Source organism: Rhinopithecus bieti, unplaced genomic scaffold (assembly GCF_001698545.2).
Source record: "Rhinopithecus bieti isolate Rb0 unplaced genomic scaffold, ASM169854v2 scaffold_19617, whole genome shotgun sequence".
In the NCBI taxonomy this organism is placed as follows: Eukaryota; Metazoa; Chordata; class Mammalia; order Primates; family Cercopithecidae; genus Rhinopithecus; species Rhinopithecus bieti.
The window spans coordinates 1,069,337-1,084,050 of record NW_016809622.1 but is presented as its reverse complement, the minus strand read 5'-3'; the positions used below and the strand labels follow the sequence as shown (position 1 = coordinate 1,084,050).

Genomic DNA, 14,714 nt, shown 5'->3' with positions numbered 1-14,714 from the left:
TGAATTTGATCTTTTGTGTATTCCTGTCATTATTTAGACCTTTTCTCTCTCTTTCTCTCTTACTTTCTTTTTTTCCAGAAGTTTCACCCCTCCAAGGAGTCTCGGAATAATCCAGGTAGAGTTGTTTGGTTGAGAGGAACATGCCCGTCTCAAGGCTGAACCCATGTGAACCTCATGCCAAGCACAGATATAGGGCTGGCTCAGGTGCTTCCTAAAGCTTACCTTCCTGGAGATGACACTGCATAGAGAAGGGGGTTGGGACTTTCTACTTCACTAGGAGGACTTGTAACACCATGGGGGATGTCAGCTGAAATTTGTCTTGTTTTGCCAGGAAAGGAAGTAGTTGCCTTTGGTCATCCGTGTGCTAATAGAATACAGTGAGATGACATAGTTTTGGGATAGATTTTATAATGCAAAGATTCAGACCCAAAATAATTTGATACCCCATTTTTTCACAGAATTCTTATATAGTAAATGTATCAAGTTTAATAAAGCATCTCATTGTCAAACAATATCTTGGATTTTATTTATAATTAGAGGGATTTATGAGTGATTGCTCTACATTATTTCTTCAAAGGAAAAGAATTGAAAACTTTGCTACTCCCTGGTAAGACTTGAATGTGATTATTTTATAAATAAAAGAACCACTATGAAACTTTCATATGATTTGTTCTATTAAGCTAAACATGGAAGAAGGTAAGTTTTCTAGTATTGTATGAAAATGTTTAAATATTTTCAGGAAGCTAGTACATTAACATCCCCTTTTCATTACCCCATTGGGTGACACCAATCCAGGTTATTAAAGGATTCACACTTTATTACAGTTAAAATTTAAGGGTTTTTTGTGTAAGAAATGAAAGAAACTTTGCCAGTTTCAAGTTTGAATTACAGTTGTGAGACTAACTTATTTAATTAAAAATATGCCTTTGCCAGTTTTGGAATGCCTCTCACTGCAAAGGGGAAAGTTGTTCATGGTTCTTCTACATGTGAAATGTCAGAAAAAAGAAAAAAAACTGCAGAAGATATATTATTATTTGTAGCATCCTCTTTTAAGAGATGCAGATATATTATCAAAATAACATCATTATGATCATTTATAGCCATGACATGGGCATAAAATTTTACTGAAATTATAGTTTTCTCTTTAAGTCCTTTATGTGAAAAAGCAAACATATCAGTGAAATACAGAAACAATTATAGAGATGGTTCTGAAGGAGCAACAGAAGGCTGTGTGGATTCTATTGGATGCCGTCTTCTCAATGGCCTTGTGATTTATGCAGTGTTGAATTCGCTGGCATTATTTTTCTATTTTAGCAGCTGAACTATGGAAGCTATGTGGACATCACATACATTAAGGGTTTTGTTGCTTTGGACTGGAAAAGATGTAACTTATGGTACAGCTCAACTGCCAAGGCCTAATCAGAGTAAGATGCCTGTTAGAATAACAACATTCCCCAGTGCTTAATGTCTGGAAATGTGGGGAAAACATGGCAGACACCTTACTTCCCAGGTTTGCCATCATTTCATTTTCATTGTAAACTCAGACCCCAACCCTTCACTTTAAGGCTTATTTTGAGTAAATTATCTCCTTATCCCTATACCAAGAGCCACATTTGAGGTCCTCTTGGAATAAGTGGACAAGGCATCATGGACTGTACTTTTAGCCCCATTTTCTGACCCTTTATTGTATTCTTCTTATTTTTGTCTTTTCATTTTGCTTCAACATTTACTGCATTCTCTCTTGTTGTGTCTCTCTTATATGGCCCTTAAATAATTTCTATAATGGAATTGGGAAATGAATACAGTCACGCTGTTTCCTCTTAAGATTCTCCTAATCACCTTTCTTGGCAGTCATCTTCCCCTCTTTAGAATCCCTGGAGAATTCTGTGCCTCTCTGCATACCTCTCTCTTACTTATTGTATTTCAGAAGTCATGTTTTCCTTTCCTGGTAGGATAGATTTGCAGGCTCCTTAGACATAACCGTTCTTGGATCCTTTTTGCTGTTTGTAAATATTTGTTATATCAACAGGTCAACTCATCTCCTAAAAGTAGTCAACAAGTCATAGAGAAATGGAGAAGCCAGTGGTCTAGAACATTGACTGTGGTCTAACCGTCCTAATTTAGTATCTCAGCTGATGCTGAGAGGAAGCTGACGTGACTGTCCTACTATTTTTTCTTAAATTTGGCTTTAAAGAGAGATTTGAATCTTAAAAAGTCAATGCTTAATGGTTTTGTTCATGAGTACTTGAGTAACATTGATTTAAACACAGGATTCAGGTTTTAAATAAGATGAATAAAATTCTAATACAACATTAGTTACAAAAATGAACATTTATTTAGAGTAAGAAAAGAATAACAAGTCACATTTGTAAAAAGCTGATAATCACCATAGAGATCACAAAATCCATACAAATATAATATTTATATTAACTACTTGATATACTTTGTTAATACTTCTGCATTTTCTCGCACGCATTTCTTACTTCATTATCGATAATTCATAATTTCATCTTGTATACAGTGAATTAAAAGGTAATTTTTTCTCTGAAATTGTTGATCAGACTGTTTTTAAAAAATCACTGATAGTTTGCAAAAGCTTCTTTCAGTTTTACAACTCGTCATTTGTAATGTCAGGCAGGTTTTTAGGGTTATTATCGGGGCATTTTAATTTTTTCTTATGCAGTGATACATTTTAAATAGCCATGGAATTGACAACTCCCTTTTTTTTAAGATCATTTCAACTTTTATTTTAAATTCAGGGGGTACACATGCAAGTTTCTTACCTGGGTATATTGGGTGGTGCTGAGGTTTGGGGTACAATTGATTCCATTACCCAGGTACTAAGCATAGTACCGCAAGAGCTGTTTTTTAACCCTTGGCCCCTCTCTCCACCTCTTGTAATCCCCAGTGTCTATTGTCGTTATCTTCATGTCCATGAGTACCCATTGTTCAGTTCTCACTTATAAGTGAGAACATGTGGTATTTGGTTTTCAGTTCTGGCATTAATTTGCTTAGGATAATGGCCTCTAGCTGCATTCATGTTGCCGCAAAGAACATGATCTTTTTTATAACTGCATAGTATTCTGTGGTGTATATGTACCACATTTTCTTTATTCAGTCCACCACTGATGGGCACCTAGGTTGATTCCGTGTCTTTGCTATTGTGAATAGTGCTGCAATGATCATATAAGTACCTATGCCTTTTGGTCGAATTATTTATTTTCTTTTGGATATATACTCAGTAGTGGGATGACTAGGTGGAATGGTAGTTTTAAGTTCTTTGAGAAATCTCCAAACTGCTGTCTACAGTGGCTGAACTAATTTACATTTCCAGCAAAAGTGTACAAGCATTTCCTTTTTCCTGCAGGCTTGCCAGCTGTTGTTTTTTGACTTGTTCATAATAGCCATTCTGACTGGTGTGAGATGGTGTCTCATTGTGACTTCAATTTGCATTTCTCTGATGAGTATTGATGTTGAACATCTTTTCGTGTTTGTTGAATGCTTGTCTGTTCGTGTCTTTTGCACATTTTTAAATGGGATTATTTATTTTTCGCTTGTTTATTTGTTTAGGCTCCTTATAGATTCTGGATATTAGACCTTTGTTGGGTGCATAGTTTTCACATATTTTCTCCTATTCAGTGGATTGTCTTTTTAATCTGTTGATAGTGTCTTTTACGATACAGAAGCTCTTTAGTTTTATTAGGTCCTACTTATCGATTTTTGTTTTTGTTGCATTTGCTTTTGAGGACTTACTCATAAGTTATTTCCCAAAACCAATGTCCAGAATGATTTTCGTAGGTTTTCTTCCAGTATTCTTATAGCTTGAGGTCTTATATTTAAATCTTTTATCCATTTTGAGTTAATTTTTGTATATAATGAAATATAGGGGTCCAGTTTTATTTTTCTGCCTATGACTAGTGATATATTCTAGCACCATTTATTGAATAGGGATCCCTTTCCCCATTGCTTATTTTTGTTGACTTTGTTGAGGATCAAATGGCTGTAGGCATGTGACTTTATTGCTGGGTTCACTATTCTGTTCCATGGTCTTTGTGGAAATTGACAACTCATTAGCCAGTTTATCATCAAAATCCTCATTGAAATGATCTTCATTACCACTAGTATTTTATCTCAAATCAGCAAGAAGATATTTAGATATGTTTTGAATATGTTCATGTGATTTACTCTTCTTCATTAGCTAGATTATTAGACAATCCAAAAGTCTGCTTATTCTCTTTCAAATGTATCATCTCATCTTAATGAGTTAATTTTGGTATGATTTGAAAATGTTTTTGTTATAATTTGCTTGTTGATAGAATAACTGTTATCCATTTTATATAGGAGTTAGTTGGGAAAAAATTATTTTATGATGAGTTTGTAATTGTGTACTCTGAGTTATCAAATATATTCTTAACAGGCAAGACATTCTCCTTTGACTTGGGGTCCGTGAAACTAGAATCTTATCGCTTCTGCTTTTACATGTCTGATGGTCAGAACATCAGATTTCGTATGTTTCAAATCATATTTTATCTCCAACAAATTTATGCTTCTGGTGCCAGGCTGCACAGAACATGCTTATCTAGTGATACAGCGTTTTGCTCCACACCTTCCTCTTATGACACTAGCTAAGTGAGAGCAGTGGGTGGTAATGATATTCCTGGAAACCATTCTTCCAGCAGAACAGCTCTCAGTAATTGAACCATATACAGAGTTGTCTGTAAGCCACATAAATATATCTAATTAACCCAAGTTAAATGTCTTCCCAACTCAACTTCCCCTTAGCCAGATTGTCAAGGCCACCACCCTTCCAATGCCTGCTACAAGGGGAAGACAGGCAGAAGAGACAATAGTTTTCACCAATCATCATTAAAATATCTTTTTCAAATTGTACAAAAACATATGAGCATATACCTGGGCATGGAAGTGCCCTGAAGTTAAAGCCTGATTAGCATCACAGTAAATCTATTTATAACAGGAGTGAGCGAGCGAACGAGAGAGAGAGAGAGAGAATAGAAACTACACTTTAAATTATTGTTTTGTTAATTTCCTCCATGGTTGAAATAACTCCAAAATATGTTTGGGATAGGAGTATGAGTGTGGAGGGTGGAAAGGGCAGGTTTTGTAAGTGTCTTAGTTCTGTACTGCTCTAACAGAATACCACAGACTAGGTAATTTATAAAGAACAGAAATTAATTTCTTAGCATTCTGGAAGCTGGGAAGTCTAAGATCAAGGCACCAGAAGGTTTGATATCTGGTAAGGGCCCAACTCCCACTTCCAAGATGGCACCTTGCATCCTCCAGAGGCAGGAAGAAATGCTGTTCCTCACATGGCAGAAGAGCCAAGAGAGGGCAAGAGAGAAGGAGGAAGTAGGAGGCCAAATTCAACTTTTGATAATGAACCCACTTTCAAGATAATGACATTAATCTCTTCATGAGGGCAGAGCCCCCATGGCCTCATCACCTCTTAACAGTCTCACCTCTAAATACTGTTACAATGGCAATTAAATTTTGGCATAACTTTTGGAGGGAACAAACATTCAAACCATAGCAGTAAGGAGGTATTTAAAATTCCCTTAAATATACTATAGGTCTCCTCAAGTATGCCAGTGTGAGCCTTGACCTAGCTTGGGGCTCAAATGTAAGTACACTTACTTTTCATTTTTAGTAATTAATCGTTCTCTGAGAAATGTCAGCAAACCTTTATGGACTAGCAAAATGGCAATTCTCTGTTCGGTGTCCTTGGTTTTGTGGAGAGATGTTTCACCTTATACATTCAGGGACAGTTCTACTAATGCTTATTTCTTAGCAGCCACTCCATGAGTTGTCCTAAAGGGGACTGAGTCAGTTTTGTATCTCAACTGGCTGAAGGGTCGATTTTAGATAAAAAGTTAACAGCAAGCTATCAAATTTAAGAGGGCCCAGCCGCTTCTTTGGCTCCAGGATTATCTGATTGGAGAGAATGAGGAGGTTTAAAGTGCTATTAAATTCACGAAATTCTGTTTAACAGGCTACAGTAATCATGTTTGTTCCATCTGGTACAAGTTCCAGAAAGAGAAGTTCATGATGTCACCTGTGAACTCTCATTTCTATGTGCCAGGCTTCCCAAAAGAACATTAAGATCATCCGAATATGAAGAACAGTTGGAACTAAATTCTTTTATGTAAACAAAAAAATCTAGAAACTATTTTCTCGGTTAGAACAGAGTACTGATTAAGCCCAGACACAAGTCCCTTACCACTTTGTGAAATTTAGATCTATAATATTCACCAAATCCTTTAATATTATCTCTGTATTTAAGTGAACTGTTTTCTTATTTATTTGATGATGAAAATTAGGAAATTCCTTTAGATCTCTTGTCATAAGTAAGGAAACTGAAGCTTTTATTTCACTAAGTCTTTTGGAATAAAATTTAAGTAGTTACTCATTCCTTGGGGGAAAGTATGGTGTGTAATACTCATCTTTCACACTCAGCAGCTCACAAAAATGAAAAAAAGCAATCAACAAGTAATTCTGAAAGAAAACATTAAACATTCTCCAGACTTGAATCACATGAGAATTGATAGAGGATGAGAAATGGGATTTATTTTCAACGTTTCCCCAAAACGTCAATAACAAATCATAAAACACATACACACATACACATATACTTCACATTCCCTACTTCTAAAACCAATGCCATCTGGATCTGGTCCTCCCTTTCCATTTCAGTAACTGATGTACTTTTCCCCAGGCTCCTGTCCAATTTCATCACCTCCTCTGATGCCTGGTTGTCTTTGTCCTTCATTTGAGTCCTTCCCATCATTTGCATGTACCTCATTGGTCCCTACAGTGGCACTGGCCTATGTCATCTCTCCCTTATCTTCTACTGTGTAGTCTATTCCTTCATCCCATCAAAGATCATCCGCTAGGAGTCTTGTTTGCCTGATTATCCCAGTACCTCTTCCGGATGTTTTTCCAAGCTTTACTCATCTCCGTCTGGTCAGGGTTCATTCTATTTTTAGACAGCCACTCAAAGTCCACTTCTTTAAGGAGACAATATGATATAGAGAAAAGACCTTATGACTAGGAATCAGGTGGTCTCAATTTTAGGCCTGGTCCTCTTGAAAAGGTGCTTTCTGATCTGTGTCAGTCACTTAGCCTCTCTTCACCTCATTTTTATATGCACTAAATAGAGATCTATTCATTCAACAACAAAATTAAATGTTTTCAGACATTGTACTGGGAACTGTGGCTCCAAAGAACAATAAAACATGGATCTTCTCCTTAAAGAACTTTCAGTTCAGTGGGGGAACAGAGAAGAAAATGGACAGTTGCAATACAAGATGACAAAAACTCAACTTTAGAAGAAAGTAATTAGGAAAGGGAGCTAGAAGATGTAGTTTAGCATCTCCAAGCTCTTATTTTTTTCATTTGCAAAGTGGGGAGCTTGTCCCACCTGTGGCACCATCCTCAAAATATTGTTCTGGTAATCAAAGAAAAGGGCTTCAAATACTTGAAAGACCCCTAAAATGTAAGACTGTTGTTCCTTAGTGGTTGGAAGAGCAATTGTGAATTCTCCTTGATTACTATCTTTTATAACCATGAAATTCCCGTAGTGCTCTTTTACTTATTACTTCAAAATTTGTATATTTTCACTTCTCCATAATGTTGTGGAGAATGTATTCTGTGGTACAGGGTTTTTTTCAGACTGGCTATACATCAGGATGGCTTGGATAAGAGTTGGCAGGCCGTGAGGGGAGGGTTGGAATTGAAAATATGACTTGTATACATCCCATTTAGTGTAGTGCCACACAGAAAAATAATACCTTGTATAAAGTGACAAAAACCTCATTAACTTAAGTGGATATTTTTTGATCCTCACAACAAACTCACTATGTTTGCAACATACATGTAAAAAAATAAAAAAATAATAAAATAATAATTAGCATCCCAAGTCACAGATGGAAAAGTGTAGGATCAGAGTATATACTATTCCCTTAAAGTGGCCCAGCAATGAAAAACGTAGGTGACCTGGCCAAGAAGCCAAGGCTTCTCATTCCCAGTCCAGGGTTCATTATATTACAGAGAAAGACATATCATGAATAACACCAAGGCTTGGACTTCTACCATTACTCCAGTTGACGAATACATTAGTATAGAGTAAAGTGTTTCTCAGGCTTTGAAGACTTATGTCCTAATTTAAGAAGGAACAACCATACACTCTTTCTGCATGGCCGGCTGTATGCCATGACTAAATCTACCAGTTGACACAACTGAATGCTGGGAAAATACAGTAAATATGCCTTTTTATGATATGCTGAACTGTCATGAAAAGCATGAAAGCAGAAATCCTGAGAGGTCAGCCTGTGCCAAACCAGCTTTCACATTGATAGTTTCTGCTAAATTCTGTGTTGAACAACTTTATGCCAGTAAATACAAAAACTTCAATGAAATGGTTATTCTTTTTAAAATACAGTTTTAAATTGACTAAACAAGTAAGTGAAAACTTGAATAATCCTGTAACAATTAAAAATATCAGAAGTTAACCTTGCCACAAAAAAATGCAATAACGTGACAGATGACTTTACAGGTGAATTCTGCTGACATTTTGCCTTATGGTTCCCATTACCCACCCTCTTTATATTGTAGTTTCTTGTATATTGTATCTACATACATTTTTAAAATTCCGTCTCGACTTACCTGGTCCCAGATATAAGGAGCTTGGAAAATGTCAGTCTGTCCTAACAAGGGAAAACCTGAAAAAACCAGTAACACTTCTTATCTGTCAGAGAAATGAGGTCAGAGGGCAAACCACTGCCCTGTGGTTTGGAGAAAAATACAGGTGCATACAGAGAATCACAAGTTATTGCAGCAGAAACCCATGAGCAGAAACCTCCATGGGAACTAGTATCAGGGCAAGAAAACCTGAAGTATAGTTAGCTAATTCCTGGAGGCCCAGAGTGGACGGGTCTGAGAGTTAAAAACTCCAGGAGACCCAGTCATAAGGGAGCCTCCACACTTGCATGAGTTTTTTCTTCAGGAGCTTGACCATGTTCTCAAGTGAATATTTAAGGAAACTCCTTTCGTGTTTCCGACAGTGGGAGAGGAAATCAAACCATTTTGGAATATGCCGGAGCATCCTGTTCTTCTTAACAAGGCTTTCCTTCAAGTGAAACTATTTTCCAGAGCATAAACTACTGGAGTTTTAACAGAGCCTAACCAACTTGAAAGACGAGAAATACCTGATGTCAGTCCACACAGTCAATTCTGTTTGACCGAAGGAGTGGAGGTGGGGAGCTGAGGACTTGTGAAGTTTGCAGTTCAGATGCAGGCTGACTACAACACTGACACCTAATCATAGGACTACAGAATGCCTTCTGTGCCCTCCCCTGTCCCACAACCTTACCATCACATTACTAAATGCCTATTTACCATGGTTCTTTTTACCTAGTACATCATATCCAGCTGCCAAGAAAAACTTACAAGGCATACGAAATGGTCAAAAATGCAATTTGAAAAGACATTTCAAGCATCAGAACCAGAGTCAGATATGGCGTAGGATTATCAGAATGGAAATTTAAAACGACTCTAGTATACTAAGGATTCTGCACTGGATCAGATAAACAGCATGCAAGAACAAATGGGCAATGTAAACAGAGTGATGAAAATTCTAAGAAAGAATTAAGAAGAAATGCTAGAGATCACTGTAAAAGAAATGAAGATACTTTTGATGGGCTCATTGGTAGACTGGACATGGCTGAGGAAAAAATTTCAGAGCTTGAGGATATGTTAATAGAAACTTCCCAAACAGAAAACCAAAGAAAAAAAACTGGACCAAATATCCAAGATGTGTTAGACATCTACAGAGATGTAACTTACACATAATGGGAATACCAGAAAGAGAAAAGAAACAAATATTTGAGACAATAATGACTGAGAATGTTTTCAAATTAATGTCAGGCACCAAATCACAGAGCCAGGAAGTTCAGAGAACATCAAAGTGGGTAAATACTAAAAATCCACACATAGATATATGAGTTTCAAACTGCAGAAAATCAGAGCTAAAGGAAATTCTTGAAAGAGGCTAGAGGGGGAAAACCCTACCTATTAAGGAGAAAAGAATCCTATCCACTTCTCGGAAACTAAGCAAGAAGAGTGGATGGAGTAAAGTATTTAGTGCTGAAAGAAAAACTCACTAGCCTAGAACTCTGCACCCTGCAAAATGCTCCTTCAAAAATGAAAGGGAAATAAAGACTTTCTCAGACAAACAAAACTGAGGGAATTTGTTGTCAGCAGACCAGCCTTGCAAGAAATGTTAAAAGAAGTGATTCAGAGAAAAGGCAAATAATATAGGTTAGAAATTTGGAAGTACATAAAGAAGCACATCAGAGAAAGAGTAAGTGAAAGTAAAATAAAAATTTGTATCTTTCTTAGTTTTGATTTATCTAACAGATAATGGCTTCTTCAAAATAATAAACAATGTATTTAAAATATATATATGTATAAGTGAAATGAAATATATATTGAATATATATATATACACACATAGTGAAATGAATGACAATCATGATACAAGAGATGCAATGGAAGAATTAGGATTATTTTGTTGTTATAAGGTATTTGCACTGCCTATGAAAAAGTATAGTGTTATTTGAAAGTGGACTTGGATTAGTTGTAAATGTATATTGTAGATATACTACAGCAACCACTAAAAAGTTACATGTATGTTATATAACTTTATATAATATATGTATAAAGAAAGGATAGAGAATGGAATCATATAAAACAGTCAATGAAACCTCAAAAGGAAGAAAAAGAGTGAAAGAGAGAAATAGGAACAAAAACAGGGGTGAGGCAAGAAATAGAAAACTAGAAAACAGTAACAAATATGATAGATCTTAATCCAGTTATATTAATAGTCACTTTGGGATTTTTTCATTTTAATTTTACTTTTTATCTTTTCTTTTTTATTTTTATAGATTTAGGGAGTAAAGTGCAATTGTGTTACATGGATATATTGCATAGTGAATGAAGTCTGGACTTTTAGTGTAACCATCATCCAAATAGTGTACACTGTATCCCATGTATAATTTTTCATCCCTCACCCCTCTCCCAACCTTCCACCTTTTGGAGTCACCAATGTCGATTATTCCACTTGCTATGTCCATGTGTACACATATTTAGCTTTTGCTTGTAAGTAAGGGCATGTGGTATTTGACTTTCTGTTTCTGGGTTATGTCACTTGAGATAATGGCCTCCAGCTCATTCAGTATTGCAAAAAAGACATGATTTCATTCTTTTTTTAATAAATGAGTAGTATTCCATGATACACACACACACACACACACACACACACACACTATATTTTCTTTATCCCCATCATCCATTGATGTACAACTGTGATCAATAATCACTTTAAATGCTAATGATCTAAATACACCAATTAAAAGATAGATTGTCATAATGAATCAAAAAAACAAGACCCAACTATGTCTTGTTAACAGGAAATTCATTTTAAATATAAAGACACATATAGATTAAAAGAGAAGGGAATGGAGAAAGATATACCATAACACTAATCAAAAGAAAGCAGAAGTAGATATATTAATTTCAGACAAAGACTTCAGAGAAAGGTAAGTTATCAGGGATAAAGAGGGGCCTTACATGATGATGAAGAGATCAGTTCTCCAAGAAGACATAACCATCTGTAACATGTGCATCTAACAGTACATCAAAATATGTGAGGCAAAATCTGATAGGAATTCAAGGAGAAAATAGCTGAATTCGCTATTATAATTGGAGACTTACCACCCCTCCATTCGAAATGGAAAGATATAGTAGGCAGAAAATCAGTAAGGATAGTTGAATTCAACAACACCATCAATCACTGGATATAATTGACATCTATCAATGATTCCATGCAACAACAGCAGAACACACATTCTTCTCAAGCTTATATGGAACATTTACCAAGATACACCACATTGTAAGCCATAAAACACACCTTAACACATTTAAAAGAATAAAAATCTTTCAGTGTCTACTCTTAGAACACAATGGAATTAAACTAGAAACCAGAGACAGAAAGATGGCTACAAAATCTCAAAATACTTGGATATTAAACAATGCACTATAAAGTAACACGTAGATCAAAGAGGAAATCCCAAGAGAAATTTTAAAAATATTTTCACCTAAATGAAAATGAAAATACAACTAATTAAAATTTGCACATGCAGCAATAAGAGTTTATAGAGGGAAATTTATAGCATGGAATGCATATATTAGAAAAGAAAGGCCTAAAACCAATATGCTGTTTCCACCTTAGAAAACATGAAAAAGAACAGCAAATTAAATCCACAGTCAGTAGAAAAAAAAGAAATAGAAATTAAAGCAGAAATTAATGGAATCAAAACAGGAAATAGAGAAAATAAATGGGGGAAAATCATGATTCTTTGAAAAGATCAGTACAATCAGTAAGCCTCTGCCCATGCCAACTATTTTAAAAAGAGAGAACACAAATTACTGCTATCGAAAACGAAAGATGGTCATCACTACATCCCATAAATGATAAAAGCATAATAAAAGAATATTGTTAACAACTCTATGCCCATAAATTTGATAACTTAAATGGATCAGTTTCTTGAAAGACACAATCTGCTGAAACTCAAACAGGAAGAAATAGACAATTTGAATAGGCCTATATGTATTTAAAAATTGAATTAATAGTTAATAACTTTCTAAAATAGAAAGCATCAGGTCTTGATGGGTTCATTGGTGCATTCTACTAAACATTAGGTTTATTATACATTAGTGCCTGGAATGGAATATTTGTACTTTTCACTCAGTTTTTGCTGTGAACCTAAAACTGCTCTTTAAAGCCTATTAAAAAAAAAAAAAAAGTTTATTTTAAAACCTGAGAATGTTGTAATTTTGTTCTCTGCTTGCAAACATGTTAAAGAACTTAAGAGAAAAGAGGACTATTGTCTTTACTAAGATATTTCCCATTTCTCTTGCTCTCCCTACATTCCTGCTGCCTCAAGTTTCTTTCGGATATTATCTCATTTCTGAAGAATTTCCTTTAGTAATTCTTTTAGAGAAGATCTGTTGACAACAAATTCTTTTAGTTTTACTCCAATTGAGAATGTCTTTATTTCGCCTTTATTGCTTAATGATATTTTTGCTGGATATAGATTTTTGAGTTGACAATTCAAATTGTTCCTTTACAGGTAATGTGTTGTTTTCCTTTGGCTGCTTTAAATATATTTTGTCTTTAGTTTTCTGCAGTTTGATTTTGATGTCTTGGCTTTATCTTGTTTGGAGTTTAGTAAACCTCTTGAATATGTAGCTTTATGTCTTTTGCCAAATTTGAGAAGTTTTCAGCCATTATTTCTTCAAATATTATTTCAGACTTCTTTCTTCTGCTTTGCTTTGCTTTGCTTTGCTTTGCTTTGCTTTGCTTTGCTTTGCTTTGCTTTGCTTTGCTTTGCTTTTCTTTTCTTTTCTTTTCTTTTCTTTTCTTTTCTTTTCTTTTCTTTCTCCTAGGATTCAAAACCCATGAATATTGAACTTTTTATTATGGTCTTGCAGATCCCTGAGCTCTATTCCCCTTTTCTTTTTTTTTTTCATAGTTTATGATTTTATTTTATATACATGTTTTTTATAATATACATATATTCTACAAAACATATAATTCTATAGGTAATAATTATTGATGGCCTAATTGCCTGGTATTTGTGACCGTAAATAATATAGGTCCAACTTAATTGAGAGTCCAATTTGCTTTATCCACCATAGGACCAGTCATGTAGACATTCATGACCTACATACTTGACAAAACCCTGCATGGGAATATAACAACGTATTGTGAAAGTAACATTATAATCCACAATATCACTTATGAATTAATTCACTGTGTTTAAATGTTCCCACTCAGACATTTTTCTCTTCCCTGTTCTTCTGGGAATATTAATAAAGACTTGCTTCTTCGTTCTCAATTATGCTCACACGTGCTGCAGAAATATATCAAGCCATCATCTTCTGGTTTCTAGTCCATCACTGGCGTATTATTTCTCAGATCACATTTTTGCCATATATTCTTTGTCCAGACTGAGAGTTCACACAATTTCTCAGTTTCATGCTGGTACTACCAGTACTACCTCACCAACAAAATACATATGTTCCAAAGACATTTTTAAATCACATTTATGTCAAAAATCATACTTTTATTACTGAATTACATTATAATAAAATGTTCTTATGAGGAAAATAATACCATTTTAAGCTAAAACATTTGCTTTGCATTTTTCACTTTTTTTTTATTATACTTTAAGTTCTAGGGTACATGTGCATAACGTGCAGGTTTGTTACATATGTATACTTGTGCCATGTTGGTGTGCTGCACCCATCAACTCGTCAGCACCCATCAACTCGTCATTTACATCAGGTATAACTCCCAATGCAATCCCTCCCCTCTCCCACCCCCGTGATAGGTCCTGGTGTGTGATGTTCCCCTTCCTGAGTCCAAGTGATCTCATTGTTCAGTTCCCACCTATGAATGAGAACATGCGGTGTTTGATTTTCTGTTCCTGTGATAGTTTGCTGAGAATGATGGTTTCCAGTGGCATCCATGTCCTAAAAGGACTCAAATTCATCCCTTTTTATGGCTGCATAGTATTCCATGGTATATATGTGCCACACTTTCTTAACCAGTCTGTCACTGATGGACATTTGGGTTT

General features: G+C 35.3%; 1 protein-coding gene across 4 annotated transcripts in view; it reads left to right on the top strand.

Moving 5' to 3' along the window:
• Window positions 1–655, top strand: part of BBS9 (Bardet-Biedl syndrome 9) — a 506,926-nt gene extending 506,271 nt beyond the window's left edge. For 3 of the 4 annotated variants that reach the window (XM_017889840.1, XM_017889842.1, XM_017889839.1), the window contains one exon: window positions 79–655. In XM_017889840.1, coding sequence (XP_017745329.1) covers window positions 79–110 — 32 coding nt within the window. In that variant the 3' untranslated portion in view covers window positions 111–655. The remainder of the gene's footprint in view (window positions 1–78) is intronic. The other variant, XM_017889841.1, reaches the window with a different exon arrangement.
• Window positions 656–14,714: the final 14,059 nt, after the last annotated feature.